At 39.4% G+C, this 20,624-nt stretch overlaps 3 protein-coding genes across 3 annotated transcripts; 2 read left to right on the plus strand and 1 right to left on the minus strand.

Annotated features, from left to right (window-relative positions):
- Positions 1 to 2,890: 2,890 nt before the first annotated feature.
- On the plus strand, positions 2,891 to 6,679 carry LOC121734793 (helix-loop-helix protein 15). The gene is made up of 3 exons (XM_042125408.1): positions 2,891 to 2,940; positions 5,867 to 5,992; positions 6,352 to 6,679. The coding sequence occupies exons 2-3, from the start codon at positions 5,874 to 5,876 to the stop codon at positions 6,644 to 6,646; spliced, it is 414 nt and encodes a 137-aa protein (XP_041981342.1). The 5' UTR covers positions 2,891 to 2,940; positions 5,867 to 5,873; the 3' UTR covers positions 6,647 to 6,679.
- A 704-nt stretch (positions 6,680 to 7,383) lies between these two features.
- Positions 7,384 to 11,037, minus strand: LOC121735023 (NPC intracellular cholesterol transporter 1 homolog 1b-like). The gene has a single exon (XM_042125690.1). It carries the CDS (start codon positions 11,035 to 11,037, stop codon positions 7,384 to 7,386), a length of 3,654 nt encoding a protein of 1,217 aa, XP_041981624.1.
- Positions 11,038 to 16,076: 5,039 nt separating this feature from the next.
- On the plus strand, positions 16,077 to 19,931 carry LOC121734727 (NPC intracellular cholesterol transporter 1 homolog 1b-like). Its single transcript, XM_042125328.1, has one exon. The coding sequence runs from the start codon at positions 16,202 to 16,204 to the stop codon at positions 19,928 to 19,930; it is 3,729 nt and encodes a 1,242-aa protein (XP_041981262.1). The 5' UTR covers positions 16,077 to 16,201; the 3' UTR covers position 19,931.
- The last annotated feature ends 693 nt before the right edge of the window (positions 19,932 to 20,624 follow it).

Below are 20,624 nucleotides of genomic sequence, written 5' to 3' on the forward strand. Positions count from 1 at the left end.
TTAACAGACTGAGTTTCCGAGCATTCGCCGTCAACTACGACCTTTATGCTTCTGTCTGCTAAGAAACTAGTGACCCACTTACATAATTTCTCGGGCAGCCCGTATGATGGAAGCTTTGATAGCAGCGCTTTATGCCAAACCCGATCAAAGGCCTTCGCAATGTCCAAACTAACAGCCAATGCCTCTCCCTTCGACTCAATTGCCTGAGCCCAACGATGAGTCAGGTATGCCAAGAGATCACCAGCCGAGCGACCCTTACGGAACCCGTATTGTTTGTCGCTTAGCAATCCCTGGCCGTCCAAGTATCGAAGAAGCTGGCTATTGATAATGGATTCCGTTATCTTCGAGAAGAGAGAGGTTATAACGATTGGTCTGTAGTTGGAAGGATTTGAGCGGTCACCTTTTTTGGGGATCGGGTGCACCAAGGCTGTCTTCCAGGAAGCCGGGACGATGCCATTGGAATAGGAGAGCCGAAAAAGATGCGTCAAGACCGGAGCCAACTCTGGAGCACACTTTTTCAACACAATAGGCGGGATTCCGTCAGGCCCACTCGACTTTTGGATATCAAGGGAACAGAGGGCTTTTCGCACTGAGCGCTGATGAAACCGAATATCCGACATGATGCTCGTGCATCGCGGTATGGTCGGCGGTTTCTGCCCCCCGTCATCCAGGGTCGAGTTTGACGACCGAGTATAGTAATAAATTTTATTTATTTATTTATTATTATTATACTAGATATACACTCTTTGGGCTTCTTTTATAACAGCTATAGCATTGCACTAAAGTTGATTTATCGCGCGAAAACCATAAATTTTTTTCGGGATAAAATTATCATATGTCCTTTCATGAAACTTAAAGTATTCTCCTACCAAATTTCATCAAAATCGGTTCAGCGGTTTAGGCGTTATACGTGACAGACAGACAGACAGACACACTTGCGTATTTATAATTTTAAGTATGGATGAATACAGCGAGATTGTGGCTACAGTTAAAATAATTCAGACATTTTTTATTGTTCTTCAAACTATCTCTTCGAGTTATCAAATTAAAAAATGTTATGTATAACTCATATATCCGGAGCATTATCTGAAAATAATAATTGTCATGCCTGACTTGTGATAAAGGCAATTTAGATAATCGGTTTTACAGTCTGGCTGACTAATTTGTTAGAGGTGATAAGATGATGAAGTGGACTGGCAGTCAATCTGACTAATATTACAAAAAAAACTGACTATGTGTATGTTACCACCAAGCCTGAGCCACTACTCAATTGATTCAGATGAACATAATAATATTCTAAATGCGAATGTATATCTGTCTCTCCATTACTTCTTCACGTTTTATCAGCTGAACCGATCTAGATAAACAAAGAACAAACTAAGATTATAAATGCAAAAAGATTCAGTTTGTCTGTAATGCGTAAAAACCGATTAAGGTGAAACAAGTTTTACCTTAATTGGTTCATTTCAAAGTGTCTCTATGCTAAATCACGCAATGCTGACATTTAATCACAGCGAAATGTATGTTTTCCGCGCTATAAACGAATCTGCCAGCAACATTTAGATTCTATATTATTATATTATTTAGTTTATATCTTTTTTAAGCTCACATAAAACCATTCTTTTAAGGCTCTACAGAAAGCAAAGCCATATTGATGATACCAAATTTGATATCCCGGTATCGATTTTCAGGGGATAGCACCTGTGTCCAGGGTAAGGCGGGCGGGGGCGGAGCCAGCGGGATTGGCCGGGACTGTGGGCGGGGCGAAGCTGGAGCAGATGTGCCCACGGATTATGATACAATGATTTGAAAGTAAGGATGGGATGTAACGTACCATGGGAGAAAATTGTTCATAGATAGATGGCTGATGGAGGATTTTTTTGTTTAGTTATGTCAAGTTAATTGTTAGTCGTTAGTTGGTTGGGTTTGATATAACCTGACCAAATTAGACATGTTTGGCATATGCCTAAGAAATAATTGATAGTGCACGTGAATCAAAAATCTTCAGAGGAAAATTATCGCCATCGATGTACAGACCTAAATGTCATGACATAATTTCAAACACTTTATTACCTCCACCACTACAAAGTCCTTAAAAATAAGGAAATTAATGTGGGGTCACTTTTAAGTCCAACATGTCTTAACTTTAAATGAAAATCTATGTAAATACATGGATTTTCGGAATATTTTAAGGCACATTATAACAATGTTAAAGTTTCTATGTCTAATACTAATATTCTTACAAACAAACTGACTACATACATAGGTATAATAATTTTTCAACTCTCAAATCAAAATACGACAAGCCGTTTTGGCTCTAGACTTCAGAGTGAGGCGGTAGCCTCATTAATTAACGCTCATATCTATTTATCTTTATCACCTAAAGTGTTTAGATTAGTAAAAAAAAATGTTATATGATACCAATTTTCAGTTTGAGACAAAACAACACATTGTACCATCGAGGAAATTAATTCCTAGACAGTTGATAGACCAACGTCATTTGGTCGGATCATGTCAATTCAATGTTAACTGTGATCTGTCTGGCTGGGTTTGACGTAACGCGACCAAACTATACGTAAGTCCCCCATCTGCCTAGTAATAAACTTCTGTGATAGTACATTAAAACACTTAAAATCTTCTCACAATTATTGTGTAATTCTGTACCTGTAACACGTATCTTTTCCCGTTCAATTAATTCAATCACATGCTCAATTTGAATGTAATTTAGCAGGCGCCGCCCTCTGAGAGGGACATCCCCTCACAGAGGGCATAAAAGACGAGGGATGCTGCGGACTGAACCAGTGCGAGATTATACTCTGAACTTGTGTGGATTGTGTGAAGCTATTTTTTTTTTAATAGCACCTAGTTGATTTGAAGATGTTTAATTTTAAATAAGAAGAGAAAAGTTGGATATTTTTTACTGGAAGGAGAGTGAATAAGGTAATTGTCATTGAATTTTTCCACTTAAATTATATGACTTATTTGTAATTTAATGTCGATATCTAATGACTGAAAAGTTACTACTTACTAAAAAGAAAAGTGTAGAAATACTTACAATATTTTTAAATAGGTTGCACTTTACCGCTCTAAAATTGTATTTATCAAATAAAATAACGTAAATAATAATAATCTAATCTAACACCTTAAAACTGGTATGGTGATAAACGGAGAAAGAGAGAGAGAGAAAATTTGTTCTCTCTCTCTCTTTCTCCGTTTTAGCACGGCGGCACAGGTGTTTGTAGAATTGCTACGTGTTTTCGTAGCGCCCGCCGTAGCGCCGTAGCGGGTCTACGGACACCTGCTACACCCTGCTACGCCTACGTTTATTTTAATGTTTAACCCCCGACGCAAAAAGAGGGGTGTTCAATAAGTGTCAATTTGTCTGACTGTGGTATCAAAACTCCCGAACGGATGAACCGATTTAAATTTAGTTTTTTTTATGTTGTTATTATATTTTCCATGTTGCAAATAGAATTTGTTTTCAGAATTCTATTCTATTAATCCAAATTTTAAGTTTCTTATGCCAAACATTATAGTAATAAAACGAACGTAAATTAAAGCAGTTATAAATATTATTAACTGATATTTAATATTGAAAATTAGATTAGAAAATACAGTTTATATATTGTATAGTATTGGTAGGTATACCCTATAAAAATTAACGATCTATCTAATAGTGCCTGATAGGTGCCCCGTGTAATCTTTTGAGTATAACTCAAAAAGGACAGCTCTGTTAAATTCACAGTTTACGAAATCCTAATCCTCAGATAAACTAATCTGTTTTATGATTCACAATATCTGTTCCGAGGTTTCGAGGACGACTTCCGAACACGTCGCGCCCAACGTCGCAGACAATACGTGTATATAATAGTTTTAGTATTTAATTGTATGTATGTTAGTCTATAAGGTATTTATAATATGGGCCAAGATGCCTGAGTTAAATAAATAAATAAAAATTTGTGTATAGAAAACCATTGTAGCGTTACCAAACTTTCTAATTAGTTGCCGACAAAATATAAAAACCGACCAAGTTCGAATAGTTTTAATTTGTTTACGAAATGTGGGAGAGCCATGCTTCGGCACGAATGGGCCGGCTCGACCGGAGAAAAACCACGGGCTTACAGAAAACCGGCGTGAAACAGCGCTGTGTTTCGCCGACTGAGTGAGTTTACCGGAGGCCCAATCCCCTACCCTTTTCACATCCCTACCCTCTCCAATTTCCTTCCCTACCCTCCCCTATTCCCATCCCTATCCTCTTCTATTTCCTTCCATACCCTCCCCTATTTCCTTCCCCCCCCCCCCCCCCCCCCTATTGCCCAATTCCCTCCTAAAAGGCCGGCAACGCAGCTCTTCTGATGCTGCGAGTGTTCATGGACGACAGAAGTTGCTTTCCATCAGGTGACCCGTTTGCTCGTTTGCCCCCTTATTTCATTAAAAAAAATGTTACATACTTACAAACATCTTATATTATTTTATACTAGATGTTGCCCGCAGCTTCGCTGGCCTGAATTTTTGTAAATGGAATCATATTTTTTTTTTGGGGCTCAAAGTCAAAGTGTATCTATAATTATATCCCGAACACTTATATTATTAGTATCACTAGTATGCTAGAATTGCTAGTATGGATGTTGTAGCTTATAAAAAGAGCTAAATACTTTTTATAGCTTAATAATTTTGTTTGAATACACAGTTAAAATAATATTTTTGCTCGCGGTATGTACTACTCAATTGCCAATAATTAAGTGCTTATACTTGCCTCTATTATCACGATAACTTAATAACCCTAATTTCTTCTAAACTCCCGCGAAATCGAAGTTCGTGTGGGGGAATTCGGAATCGATTCGATACGGTAACATGATTCGATTATGACGGGGTCGAAAAGGACCGGTATAAAAATAAATACGGATTTATTAACCCCTAAAGACCGCGTTAGTGTGAGGTGCGAACGCGCGTTGTATTATTTATTCTTAACCCTCGCGGCCGGCAAATTTCATTTGATCAGAATCAAAACATCTCGAGATGTGAAGGGTTGATGTTTTCTGCAAACATGAGCCGTTGTGTTTTCGCTAGAAATATCATCTTGTAAAGATATTTCTCTATTCTTTTGTACTTTTTCATTTTTACGATTAAACTAGCTGTTGCCCGCGACTTCGTCCGCGTCAACATAATAATAGTATATAACAAAGATGATTTTTTCCTTCTTAGGGTTCCTTACCCAAATGGTAAAAACGGGACCTATTACAAAATCTGTCCCAATTAATTTGTCTGTCTCATGAACCGCGCTTTAAGACAATTATTTTTTTTTTACAATTGATGTATTCTTGTTGCCGCTATAATAACAAATACTAAAAACAAAATAAAGCAAATATTTAAGGGGGGTTCACATATAATAAACGAGAGTACTTTGGCCTTTTATGCTCGTTATCTGATTGCCACAACACAAGTTTAACTTAGCATGGTATTAGACGACGCGTACATGATGTACAGATATAAGTCCAATTTCATCAACGTCTATTAAAATTAATGCTCGAATTAGTATCACGTTACCTCTTTCGTTTTTCATGCTAATGAAAGAGACATGACATTTTAACAAGGACGTTGCATGGTGGATTTGGGTCTAAAGGCCTTTACACACGATGTATTTTTTGCGCACTTACATGACGACGCACGTTTCTGATACGCTCGTCTTCTGATCGTTTTCATCGTGTTTTGGCAGATATAAAGTTTAAAACGTGTCGGCTTCCTTCCGTTTGCTGAGCGTTCAACTTGCGCTTATATCGATACAAACGAGCGTAAAAAACGTCGTGTGAGAGGGCCCTTAGTATCAACATAAATCAGGTCTTACCTTTGACTTTATCCCCTACAGCAGCACAATGAAGAGCTGGCTGGATGGCGGCAGCATGGAGGACGCGTCCATGACGTGCATGCTTGCGGAGCCCCGGGAAGCCCTGCTGCCTATCACGGGGAGAGAGAACTTGGCGCCGAGGAAAAGGTGGGTGGTACTTATGTGATATCATATCTTATTTATTTATTGACCCGGTTTTGCAATATCAATTATTTCTAGTATCAATATAAAAAGTTGAATCCTAACCCAAAAAAATAACTATACTCAGGCGTAAGGAATGTGCATACAAAATTTCATTAAAATCGGTTGAGCCGTTTTGGAGGAGTTCACGCACGAACACTGTGACACGAGAATAATTTTATAATATAGAGATAATAACTATTTAACCCGTCGCGTCGATCGTGGGAAAACGAGATACAATAGATATTCTATTGTGTCTCGTTCACCGGTGAGCGTATAGGGCTTGATGAATTAAGAAAGTTTCTTATTTACACTTCTCTGTTTAGAGAGCGCACCTTGGAGCCATGCGCGTTATCCGAGGAGGCTTATCTCTCCGGCTCCAGCTCTCCCTGCGCTGGACTCTCCCGAGAGGAGAGAAGGAGGCGACGTAGAGCCACCCTCAAGTACAGAACAGCACACGCCACAAGAGAGAGAATAAGAGTGGAGGCCTTCAACGCTGCGTTTGCGTCCCTAAGACGACTGCTACCGACTCTGCCGCCGGACAAAAAGTTGTCCAAGATAGAAATACTGCGTCTCGCTATCTGTTATATCGCTTATCTGAATCATGTCTTGGATGCTTAAAGCTGTTACGTTTTTCCAGATGATAATAAAGAAATGCTCGGATTACTGTAAGCAGAAGCGATAAAAACTCAGTTATCCACTTTATCAGTAGTAACTGTCAAGTATAATTAAAATGTGTCCAGTTGTTTCGGAACCTACTCAATGTATATATTTTTCTTTTAATTGTGTAGAGTTGTAGACTGCAGACGTATTATTATAATGAGTACCTATTGAAATTAATTTTTTTGGACTTGTATTCATCACGTTTGGAGGATAGCTAAGCGGAAAATATTTTATGATTTTATCTAATTTTAAGTAACTTTAAGATATTTGTAATTATTTTTAATTTTTTGTCATAAAACTAAATAACATTTTAATTGTAAATAATATGAATGTTCCTAAGAGCCGCCTGTTGTATCGTCTTTTCCTTGTTGTTATCAGAAAATTACAAATCTTCAATCTAGTCACTTGTATAGCAACAATGTTTATCAATATTAGTGTAACTATTGTCGGATTAGCAATTACTTATCAATTATTGTTAGATAGTCCCAGATATGCCTAACAGTTTTCAGGTCGTATGGACCTATAACAAAATATTCAAGAGGCACTGAATATTACTCAAGTAATGATGATAAAAACAAAAATATTCAAATTGATCAATATTTTAATGAATAAAAGTTATATGTCAACAATTGTATAATATCATAAGAATGTGCAATACCTATAACAATAAAAGATCTAGTCAATATGTTACTTTTTTACACCTTATATTTTAAATCGTTAATGTAACTTAATAATACAGGGAAGAAAACCATTCCATGGAGGACACCTAATATTACTATACTAAAGAACATTCTAAAGAAGAACACTTCTATGATTTCAGTATACGAAAAAGCTAGAACAATTATTGGAATGTTGGTGAACGTAATTCCAGTAATAATTGTACCTCCAACTCGTCTCAAAGCATCGGGGATTTTCTCCTTGGGGGGTGCCTTGCTTGTAGCATAGGCGTAGGCCATGTGACTACAGAACTCTACAGCTATACCGATGGAGACGATCAGGTTGATACAAGACACGGGGTTCAGGGGAATATTCCACATGTACATTATACCCATCATGTCTATCATTACCATAATCACAGTGATCATCAAAGCCAAAGTAATCACTATGTTGAAGCCTGTAGCTATTAAATTAATGACTAAGGTCCCTATCAGACAGTAGGAGAGAAATTTGATAGTGTCCGCCCACATCGTCAAGTACTGCTCGAAGAAGACGTAGAAAACGGAATAGGGAAACACTTCAACATCAGTCCCCGTTTGTTCCCTGATAACGGCTGTGATAGAGTCACTGATTTCGTAGCCATTACGAGTTGCAGCTATAAAATCCTGGGAGGTTTTTAGCGTTGTATGATAGGCCATAAAATTAGAATCGTGGACATGAGCCCGACCGTCCGCGTCGAGTATATAATTAACATTGCTGTAGTAACTGGCTAGCCCTCCTTTCGGACAGGCATCCGATGGGTCATCTTGTAAAAAGAATGGTATGTATTTATAGAACGCCTCACTATCAGGTCTCAAGCCATTGGCGAATTCTCCTCTGTCGATAGAGCAATATGAGCATTCAGGAGCAGTACTGGTGCTGGAACAGAAGCTACCATCTGTGACGTTGTATTTACAGCAAGCATTTCGTAGAGTAGCCCAATCGTAGAAATCGTCCAACCAAGAATTAGAACTTCTACTCATGTATGTAATGTCGCTGTATTGTGTCGCTAAGAATATTTGAGTAGTCAAGGAATCGTCGCGACACATTTGACTACCACAAATTACATTTTGGTGATCCGTGTCAGTAAAATTTAAGCCGCTTTTGAGGACAAAATATACAGGGACACCGAGTACTAACTTTTCACTAACTGCTACCAAATATTTGTATACGTATGAGTCCTTTGGCAACGCCATTTCTTGGTCTAAGCCTATCACTATTTGGGGAATCAGAATGATGCAAATTGATAAAAATGACATAAATATTATAGCCACAATAATTTTAACACGCCAATTAAGAAGAAACTTGGCATATGGTGTCATTAACTTCTTAGTTCTGCTCACAAAAGGTTTCTTCTCTTGAAATGTCTCTTCGTCCTCTACCACTTTTTTCTGCACACAACAGAAAAGATCAAGTCTATTTTCCTTCAATCTTTTATAATCTATAGCTAATATCGCTACAACAGTCGTAACTTGAAAAATAAAAAGTAAACCTAATGAAAATGATGCAAACAAAGCAAAAGATCTTACAGCCGGTAAGTTTGCTAAGCTTCCGATTCCAAAGCAAGTAATTTGAGTTACTGACGACACAAACATTGAAGGTCCTATGTTACCCATTACTTTAGAAAATATAAAACACTTCTTTTCTTCAAAGTTTAAGCTGTTATCAAAGTCATCATACTCTTTAATATTATCTTCTACCTCGTGTAAAGTATTAACCATTAAAAATACATTATCTACACCTACTGATAATATGAAAAATGGTATAACATTGACTGCTAACAATGTTATTGTAAATTGAGCATATCCTAAAATACCTAAGGCACAAGCGATAGCTACAAGAACAACTACTATTGATGCTGTTCCTACTACAATTTTGCTGTCAATAAGGAAAGTCTTACATTGCCTTATATTTCCTAAAGCAAAAATTACATAAATAAACATAAGCATATAACTGATAACAATCGGTATAGCTTCTGCTTCGGACACTCTTTGAAGTTCATCTTCAATAGACCTCTCAGTACCGAAAGCTACATCCATAAAATCTGATTTCCAATTTTCTTCGTAGTCGTGCATCAGATCGATAAATTTCTTTTCCCATTCTAATACCGGCACAAGATCGTCTTCATTAAGTTCATTATTTATAGGGAAATTCAAAAGCAGCGTATCTGCTAGTAAAATATTATTTTCATATCCTCCTACTACAATTTCTGGATCAGCACCACCTCCCCAACTTGCAATACAATTGAAAAGAAGATGATTGTTTAAACAATTCTGAATTTGAGTCAAGTAGGTTGCATTGTTAACGACTCTATCTGGGAAATAGGTTCCCACTGACATTGTTATACAGTCTTCTACTCTTTGTTCGGCACCTATCGGCCGAAGCGGTGCATAACAGACGTTTTCTAATTTAACACTGTCTTCGTCTCTGCTAATGTTTATAATAGCGTCTTCAAGTTTGATCAATTCTTCAATAGCTTCGAGCCTGTACGCTGGTCCATACGTCGTATTACTCACAACAAAATTGTCGAGATTTACAGTGAGGAAAACTTGGGAAGCGCGATAGAATGGACCAAATCGTGAGTTAAAATAATTGAATTCTTGTCTAGAACGAGATGATGGCTCCGACCAAAGTTCAAGCGGGGAATTCGTCATGTAAACTCTAGGTATCCCCAAGCAAAGACCAAACGCGATCCAGCTCGTGATCATAATCATCAGAATAGGGTTTCCGGCAGCGTACCTGCCAATTTTTTCGAAAACTTTTTGAAATAACTTAGTAATAGGATTGACCTTGTAGGTATATTCCTTTTCGACTCCATCTGATCCGGTGCCTCGTCTTCTAAACTCGAGTAAAGCGAGGATCATGAAAATTGTAACAGTTATAGCGAATACTAGTATTCCAACAGAGAAGCCAATGCAATTTACGGAAAACACCGTGCATATATCGGGTAATGTAGGCTCGTTACCTGCTGGACAATTAGCGATGCAGTCCATGCAACTGCATGGAATATCGCCCTCTTCGGTTTCATGACAGAGCGGTGCCTCTGCGCTCATGGAGTCTTCTGGTGTGGGCCAACTCAGAAAGTTTATCTGCAACGGCGCCAGGGGGTTGATAGATTGATCGCCCGTGAACCCGAACCAGGCATCGGCATCACACGCGGCGGCATTACCACACATCAGGTTAACCGCCGGCAAGCCCGTTTGGGGGACGAGTATACCCGCACAGGAGTTGAAGGCATTCGTCATGTAGTCCTCGTATACTCTGTAATTGACTTCATTGACGTAATCCACTCCGAAGTTGTCGGTTTCCACATCCACCTCCACGAAGCGGTCCTGCTCCGGCGAGCAGTACATCTCGCATATTTGCCTCACGAAATTCCTCATGCAGCGGGGACACCTGCCGAATATGCCGTCGGCTACGACCAGACTTTCTTCGAAAATACTAAGCTGGTAGCCGCTGCAGCAGGCCACGATGTCATTGTCGTCCTTTCTGTTGCCTTCCTCGTCGTATAACAAAGCTGGACATCTCGACTCCACCAACCTTAGAGTTTCTGCACGGTCCTCAGGTGATAATCCTTGAAGTATACTCGGAGCATCCTCATAAAACGGACAGGGCTTACCGAAGCCTCCCACCACTGAACATTCACCGTACATCACGCATTTTGCAGACACCGAGTATAATAAATTAAACAGGAGAACCGAAACTGCGGCCAAATTCGCCATAGCACCGAGTTATTTAAGGCTCATTTAAATTATTAGGTAATAAATCAACGAACGGACCAGCGATTTCAGTGGTTTGTACGTTTGTGGGATAACCGAATGTTGCTTATTGTAATTAATAAATCAATCATAACAAATATTGATTCGATAAAATGCAACTTATCTTTGTAGGTACTAAAGTTCAACCTAAAAGATAAAAATTCAGGACAATATTATTTTTAAATAAGATACAATCGGTGTTAATATTTAAGCACATTGTAAGTACACAGGTGCTAACGCTCCCCTACGCATCGATTCCCCTGAGGCATCTATTCACCGCTACTTTATTGCCAAGTTACGATTGCTACAAGGCGTTCCTAAGCTAACATCTATCAATAAAATAACTATTCAAAAATTCATAATTTTAAAGCTTTTGCTATGAAGTAATATGATATTTTATCTTAAGACGCGGAATATTAATAAGTACCTCAAAATATTAACAAATGCAAGACATATGAAGTACTTGCACAAATATACAGTAACGAGCTTTTGCTCGCGGCTTCGCTCGCGTTAAGAAGTATTATTATATACAAACTTTCATCCCCTATTTTAACCCCTTGGAGGTAGAATTATTGATCAAAATCCTTTCTTAGCGGATACCTACATCATAACATCTACCTGCATGCCAAATTTTCAGCTCGATCGGTCCAGTGGTTTGGGCTGTGCTTTGATAGATCACCATGTCAGTCAGTCACCTTTGAGTTTTATATATATATATATATATATATATAGGTAATAGTCCAAGAAAGCATAAAATGTCTATAAGACGCGTCCTCAAAGCGGAGGACGCGTCTTACATAGCAATTATCTTACTCGAAAATGCATTTTTAGGGTTCCATAGTCAATAAGGAACCCTTATAGTTTCGGTCTGTCCGTTCGTCTGTCTGTCTGTTTGTCTGTCCGCGGTTTGGCTCAGAGACTATTATAGGGCATACAAAGCCGTAATTCGGCATGAAAATCACGTTTGTTGTATGGGAGCCACCCTTAAATATTAAATTTATTTTGTTTTTAGTATATTTGTTGTTATAGCGGCAACAGATATACACAATCTGTGAAAATTTCAGAAGTCTTGCTAAGTATAGCGGTTCTTAAGTTACAGCCTGGAGACACACAGACAGACAGACGGACAGACATCGAATTCTTAGTAATAGGGTCCCGTTTTTACCCTTTGCGTACGGAACCCTAAAAAGGAGAGGAGACAAGATACCACCTTGAGGCACGCCAGCAGAGATACTGCAGAAACTAGACATCCGATCATTGACCCATATTGAGTCTTACCATAAAGAGACAACGGAGGATCAGGTGGAGGAGATGTCAAAAGGGCATTTATGGACTGCTGTTTAACGGAGGCTGGGACGGAACAAGTAATGGTAAAATGATGATTGAGGGCATCGAGGTCAAGATTGGAAGAATTCAATTCCTAAGGAGTTAAGGAAAGACCACACCTTAGCAGGATCTCCATTGCTAACTGAAGAGTGTATGTGGCGACGCTGTGCATTCCTACACAATCTACTACATCTATTTCTCAGCTCCTTATACTTTTGATGGTTGAGTTCAGAAGGGCTGTTTCTAAATTTGAATTTGGCGGAGTTTCTTTTAGCCATAAGTCCCTTTATCTCATCAATGAGCCACGGCGCAGGCAGGAGTTTTAGCCTAACAGGTCGTACATGTAGATCAAATATTTGTAATAAAAGTGTATTGAGAATAGTGGAAGAATTTACTGCCCGTTAAGTCTAAAGTCGAGCTTGCTCAGTCATTACTTCTATCAATTTTAGACTATGCAGACGTTTGTGCAATAGATCTTAATGAGGAATACCTTTATAAACTTGAAAAGTTGTAAAACGTCTGCAGTAGGTTCGTATATGGGCTGCGCAAGTTTGACCATGTCTCTGAGTACCGTCAGCATCTTGGTTGGCTGCCCATCAGGCTCCGTAGGGAAGAACATGTCCTTGTGTTCCTATACAATATCCTGTTTGATCCACGTACTCCCTCTTACCTTAAGGACTGCTTTTGTCTTCGTAGTGCTGAACAAAGCCGTGCGTTAAGATCAGCGTAAGATAGTAAGCTTGTTGTGCCAATTGCTAAGTCCGGATACATTGCAGACTCCTTTGCTGCGAGAGCTACACACTTGTGGAATGATCTTCCACGTGACATTCGTGACTCAAGGTCACTTGCTACGAATAATAAAAACTAAGGAAAAGTAACTCCGTCAAAAAACATGCTCCACAATACTTTCAATACATTTGCAATATTTAGGTGACCTTGAGCGGTACTAGGCTGACGTTACGTGACAGATCAAAAGGAACCAAATTTAAAACGGTAATAGTATGGGAGTTACGATTTCTTAGTTTTTATTATTCGTAGGTCACTTGCCATATTTAAATCAAAACTACAGGCCATCTTCGAAATAAAGCCACACGGTAAATATTAATATAATTATTATTTTTAATGTAATTAGTAATATATATACTTTATTTTATTTATGGTTATATATAATTAATAAGTAATATATTTTATACATCTTAATTCGTAGCATAAACCTAAACAATTACTTACATCAGTGTACATATATTTTTACGTCCATTTTGACTTATAATTACCCTGCTATCTATTTGTGAACTCTCCTGCCTTGCAGGGTTGCCTGTAAGAGATCGCTTATAGCGATAAGGCCGTCCTTGCCCACATTAATGTCTTAGTTTTTAAGTATTTTAAGTCTGTTTGTATACCCATTTATATGTGAGCAATAAAGTGTTTATTTATCTATCTATCTTAAATTTCTCCATCTAATCTTTTACTAATAACAAGAAACAGACACAGGCAAAGTATTGAGCCACGTAACTGAGATGCAGGCTAAAAAAGATTGGGAACTCCTGCTCTAGTACTCGTAGCATTTGTCATTTAGCGTCCAATAGGCCTAAGTGTTGAGGTCCTCCTGTTAATTGTACTGGGGTGTAGAATTGGATTGTAAATAGATTACACGAGTACAAAGAAGGGATAATATAATAGGGCGTAATAGTATTTTATCTATCTTATTTTCTCTCGTTTTAAACTTTTAAATTTAACGCTAGAAGTGTATAGAATTCGATGTAAATTACAACATTTTTTTGTAAAAATTGTAATCATATGTGATTTAAGATTTTAGTTCTTTTTATATATCTTATTTATTATATTACATAAGTATGCTTTTATATTATTATTATTATCTGAAACATTTTGCATAATTTATTTTTAAATTGCGACACTGTAGCCTTGGGTGGTCTGTTTTGCGCCTGACATTTTGGAACCACAGAATATCAGGGACTGTGGTTATCCATAGTCGTTTTACCTGAGTGGACTCCATTTCAATGGCTTGAGCATTAAACCTCCTACCTTCCCAAAACACACTTGCTTGCTAAGTTATAATTGAAATATTTGTTACTTGCTACTTTTCTTATTTTTATTTTTTGTTCATTCTTGGTTAGGCTAGTTACAGTTCATATTATAGACTACTGTTTTGTATTGCCATGTCAACATCATTTTAACTGTTCTGTGTTTTTTTTTGTTTTTTTTTTCTTGTAATGTAGTGGGGTGTAATGTCCAAAGTTCATGAATAAATGTTTTATTATTATTATTATTAATCACTTATATCCTCTAAAACCTAGGCATAGATTTTTTTTTTAGATTTGTCACCCTCTTACCTTGATGGAGCTGTTAGGAAAGTGTTAAAATATGATACAGAGAACACTTTTTCTTTACAGACTTTCTCCCATCACCAAAATGAGCAAGGAACTATGTACTAAAATCTCACTGGTGATGCTCCGTCGCTACTAAGCAACAAAATATTGATTTCAGTCCCGAATATAATTCCTACATAATCTTGGCCTTAATTGTTTTTACAATGTGTCCCTCCAAGTCCGAGGCGTGAACGGACAGGCGCGTGCTGTGGATGGATGGCCGTCGGGGGAAATCTCCCGGGTAATTGATATGGGGACTTCCCACAGTCTGATGCTAATTGTGCGAGGGATTACGATTGGCTTATTGCCCGTCAAATGCCTTTTTTAATGTAACGGCAATGGTATTATCTTGTTTCTAAGACGTAGGTTACACGCTCAGTTTCTCATCAGTTCAGTCGATCAATCTGGTGAGATTGACGCGAAACTGAACGTCTAAGTTCTAACCAGTTGATTGACGGACTGATCATTTCTTTATTACGTACCATCGAGGAAATTGACAACTGCCTAGACAGACCAACGTAATTTGGTCGGATAATGTCAACTAAATGTTATTTGTGATCTGTCGGCTGGGTTTGACGTAACGCGACCAAACTACGTAGGTCCCCCATCTGCCTAGGAATCAACTTCTCTGATAGTACTTTTTAGCCATCAATCTGTCATCAATCTGGTGTCAGCCTGAGACTGAACGTGTAACCTACATCTAATGTCTTACGTCAGACAATCAAAAGCGTTAGAGAATAGATAAACCGCTTTGATTAATTCGATAAATCAAATTATTTAAAATTCAAAACATTAACAATAACGATGACGAATAGAAAAATTCCCTACAAGAACCTCAGAAACCCGGGCATAAAATATATTATTTACTACAAAACTACAAAAGCTACGCAAAAAATTACAAAAACAATAGATTAGGCCTTTTGAATAATATAATAAATTAAATAGTTACCAAGTTGTCAAGCCAATTTTATTATGATAATAAAAAAATCAAAGGACTGTGTACCATGTCGCATTATCGATTTAATATACTAAACTAGTCTACATACGTTTTAAGGAAACACCACGTAAAGAACTGACTTCATTAAAAATTCTCATGTAGCGTAGCTGCAACGCTTAAGTATAGGCGTATTTAATGAGGATTATAATTTATGTTTTAACCTTCTATAGGTATATCGGTTGATATTATCACACACCTGCGTGAATTCACGATATCTTATCGAATTAGTGTTTGTATAAAGAGTAACTTATTAGTAATATTTTCGACCATAGGCAGTCGCTCAACAGTTTCAATCGGTTGCGACCATCCACAGCCGATGTAATGTTTGTGTAACATTACGGGGGCCACCATGAAGAAAATTAACTTTAGTGCAGTTCTGATCCTGTCCCTGAGTTTCCTGTGCTGTGTTTCCGCAAAATGTGTCATGTACGATGAATGTGCCGAAGTCGGTGGATTCATGAAGCCCTGCCCCTACAACGACGACGCCCCGAGCTTGCTGCAAAATCTCTCTGAGGAGGACCGAGCCGAAGTCCTGAGAATCGTCGAAACGAGGTGCCCGTTTCTGCTCTACGACGCGGAAGGAAATAGATTAGCCGATAATGACATCACCACGTGCTGCAGCAGAACACAACTCGTGAAAATGGAGGAGAGCTTGCTACTGGCCGACAGCATACTGGGCAGGTGTCCCCGGTGCTTAAGGAATTTCGCCCGGCAGATCTGCGAAATGAACTGCTCGCCCGATCAGGCGCGTTTCGTCGACGTCGAGGTTGAAACCGACGGCAACGGCATCGACTACGTCAACGTGATCAATTACAGGATGCACGAGGACTTCATGGTCAACGCTCACAACTCGTGCGCCGGCGTGATCGTGCCGCAGACCGGTATGCCGGCCATCAACCTCATGTGCGGTAACGCGCCCGTGTGCGACGCGGACGCCTGGTTCGGATTCAGCGGAGACCAATCTGTCAACCCCCTGGCACCCGTCCAAGTGAACTTCCTAAGAATGCAAACTGAAGAAAATTCTATGAACGCCGAGGCACCGCTGTGTTATGAAACAGAGGAGGGTGATATTCCTTGCAGTTGCATAGATTGTATCGCGACCTGTCCGACGGGCAACGAGCCCTCGCTGCCCGACATTTGCACCGTGTTCTCTGTGAATTGCATCGGGTTCTCCATGGGAATCGTGTGGTTCGCCATATCGGTTACCATATTCACCGCTCTGGCGATGGTCGAGAGGAAGAGGCTTCAAAACGCAACCCTAGTGAATGACGGCAAAAAATACAAGTTCAAGGTAAATAAGGTTACGAGGTTTTTCCAAAAAGTATTCGGAGTCCTCGGAGCTTACTCGGCGGGGAGTCCCGTACTAGTCCTAATGTTATCCAGCTGGGTCGTTATATACCTGTGCATGGGAATATTCGAGGTGAACATGACCTCCTCTCCGCTGGAGCTGTGGTCGGACCCAGAATCTCGTTCCAGGCAGGAACTCAACTATTTCAACTCAAGATTCGGCCCGTTCTATCGCGCTTCTCAAGTGTTCCTCACTGTCAGGCTGGACGGTTTTACTGTCGATAATACGACCTACGGCCCAGCTTATAGAGTCGAAGCGATCGAGGAACTCATTAAGCTAGAGGACGCCATTATGAACATAGGAAGAGATAGCGGCGGCGTTAAACTAGAAAACGTATGTTTTGCTCCCCTCCGTGCCAGAGATGATGAAGAGAAATTGTCGGATTGTACCACAATGTCTGTCGGCACCTATTTCCCCAGTAGAGTTATCAATAACGAAACATATTTGACTCAAATCCAAAATTGTTTGAACAATTATCTCTCGTTTGGCTGCATAGCGGAATGGGGCGGTGGAGCTGACCCCGAAATAGTCGTGGGAGGATACGAGGACAACATATTAATGGCGAATACGTTGCTCCTAAATTTCCCGATCACTAATAAGCTTAACGCGGAAGAATTGGAACCAGTTATGGAGTGGGAGAAACATTTCATTGACCTAATGCACGATTATCAAGAAAACTGGAAATCTGACTTCATAGACGTCGCCTTCGGGGCGGAGAGGTCAATCGAAGACGAGATTCAAAGAGTTTCTGAAGCGGAAGCTATACCCATTGCTATCAGTTATATACTCATGTTTATATACGTTATATTAGCGTTGGGTAACATCCGAAGTCTAAAGTCATGTTTAACTGAAGGTAAAATAAGTGTAGCTATAGCGTCTATATTTGTCGTGCTGATGGCTATCGCTTGTGCTCTAGGTAGTTTAGGGTACGCTGGAGTAACGATTACGTTATTAGCTGTAAATGTCATTCCATTCTTCATATTATCAGTCGGTGTAGATAACGTTTTTCTAATGGTGAATACACTTCAGGACATAGAAAATAATTTGAAAGATGACCAAGACTACAATGAGAATTTCACTTTCGAAAAAAGGAAGAGTTATGTTTTTTCTAAGATGATGAGTCAGATAGGGCCTTCGATGTTTGTATCATCTGTCACTCAAATCACTTGTTTCGCAATTGGAACTCTAGCGAATTTCCCAGCAGTAAGAACCTTCGCTTTGTTTGCCACGGTATCTTTAGGTATGCTCTTCGTTTTCCAAATAACAACGGTTGTCGCTATTCTAGCAATCGATTACAAGAGGTCAAAACAAAACAGATTTGACGTCTTTTGCTGCATCCGAAGGAAGGTATTGAATGATGAGCAACCACTGCAGGACGGCAGACCCTACCAGAGCGTGACTCGGCGGCTGATGACGCCCTACGCCAAGTACCTACTCAACTGGAAAGTTAAATTCGTTCTCTCTCTCTTGTTCATGACATTCTTGTCCATCTGTATTATTTTGATACCCCAAATAGAGGTAGGCCTTGATCAGGAGATGGCTTTACCAAAAGACTCCTATGTTTATAAGTATTTAGTAGCAGTCAACGAGTTGATGGTGTTAGGTCCACCCATTTACTTCGTTCTTAAAGGAGGTTTGGACTTCACTGATCCAGAACACCAGAACGTTATTTGTGGTAGTCAGATGTGTCGCGACGATTCCCTTACTACTCAAGTATTTTTGGCAACACAGTACAGAGACATCACCTACATAAGTAGGAGTTCCAACTCCTGGCTAGATGACTTCTTCGACTGGGCCACTTTGACCAACTCCTGTTGTAAATACAACGTCACAGATGGGAGTTTTTGTCCCAGTACCAGCAACTCACTTGATTGCGTGTACTGCACCATCGATAGGGGAGACTACGCTAACGGTCTAAGGCCAGGTAGCGAAGCCTTCTACAAGTATATACCATTCTTCCTGCAGGACGAGCCGAATGATGTTTGTACCAAGGGAGGTTTAGCTAGCTACTACAATAACGTCAACTATGTCCTCGACTCAGAGGGTCGAGCGATCGTTCAGGATACTAACTTCATGGCGTACCATTCCACCATCGTCACGTCACAAGACTATATATCCGCAGTACGAAATGGGTATGAAATCAGTGAGTCCATCACGGCTGTTATCAGAGAGCAGACTGGAACAGACGTCGAGGTGTTCCCTTACTCAGTCTTTTACGTCTATTTCGAGCAGTATCTGACTATGTGGGAGGACACTTTCTTATTCATTTCATACTGCTTAATCGGTACTTTTATTATTAATTTGATAGCTACTGGCTTCAACGTGCTTATCTCCTTGGCGCTGATAATTTGTGTCTTCATGATCATTGTTGAGATGATGGGTATTATGTACATGTGGAATATCCCCCTAAACGCCGTGTCTTGTATCAACCTGATCGTCTCTATCGGTATATCTGTGGAGTTCTGTAGTCACATCGCTTACGCTTATGCTACGAGTGAAGCGCCTCCTAAGGACAAGATAGCTGATGCTTTAAAGCGTGTTGGAGGTACTGTGATCACGGGTATTACCTTCACTAACATACCTATTATTGTGTTAGCGTTCTCGTACACTGAAATCATTGAAGTCTTCTTCTTCAGAATGTTGTTCAGCTTAGTCATACTAGGTTTCCTACATGGCATGGTTTTCTTCCCAGTGTTGCTAAGTTACATAAACGATATAAAATATAGATAGTACTTTTGTAAATTTTGTATCAATGTAAACTAGTTTGATACAATTTCATGTGTTCTGTAAATAAAAATATTATGATAAGATCTTGTATAATTAATTAACTAGTAATAGTTTTGTTATATTTTACTTTGTGTAAATTTATTTTATTTTATAAAGAAATAATTTTTACTGATCATTGTTTTTCATTAAACATGTCATGAATTATTGTAATATCAGTCAAACAATATCTTCCCTAAGTTGAACAATACCTAGTATAACAACAAAAAATGACTTAAATCGGCTTTGTAGTTCCGGAGATATGCGAACACAAACATAAAAACATACATGCATACAAACATACATACACTTTTCAAAGGCACATATTTTTTCAGACACTGAAATAGACTAATGGCGGCTCTCGACATAGTCGAGAGCCGCCATATGAAACTCGGTTTTCGATGCACTGTGCGGCGCTCTGAAGGTAGCGCGCGGCCGCCAGCGGCCACGAGCGTCCACAAGCGGCCGCCCGCGGCCACGCGAGCCGCCTCTGCCGGCCTCGCCGCGCCTCTTCGCGCCGCTGCCGGCCGCTGCCGATCCGGTGTGAATTGGGCCTAAGGGTGGGTTGCACCAGAGGCGTGGTTAAAGTTAAAGTAATGGTCAAAGTTATAGTTATAGTTAAGGCTAATTTAACTTTAACCTTAACTTTGACCACAGAATT

Source organism: Aricia agestis, chromosome 16 (genome assembly GCF_905147365.1).
Source record: "Aricia agestis chromosome 16, ilAriAges1.1, whole genome shotgun sequence".
NCBI classification, from domain to species: domain Eukaryota; kingdom Metazoa; phylum Arthropoda; class Insecta; order Lepidoptera; family Lycaenidae; genus Aricia; species Aricia agestis.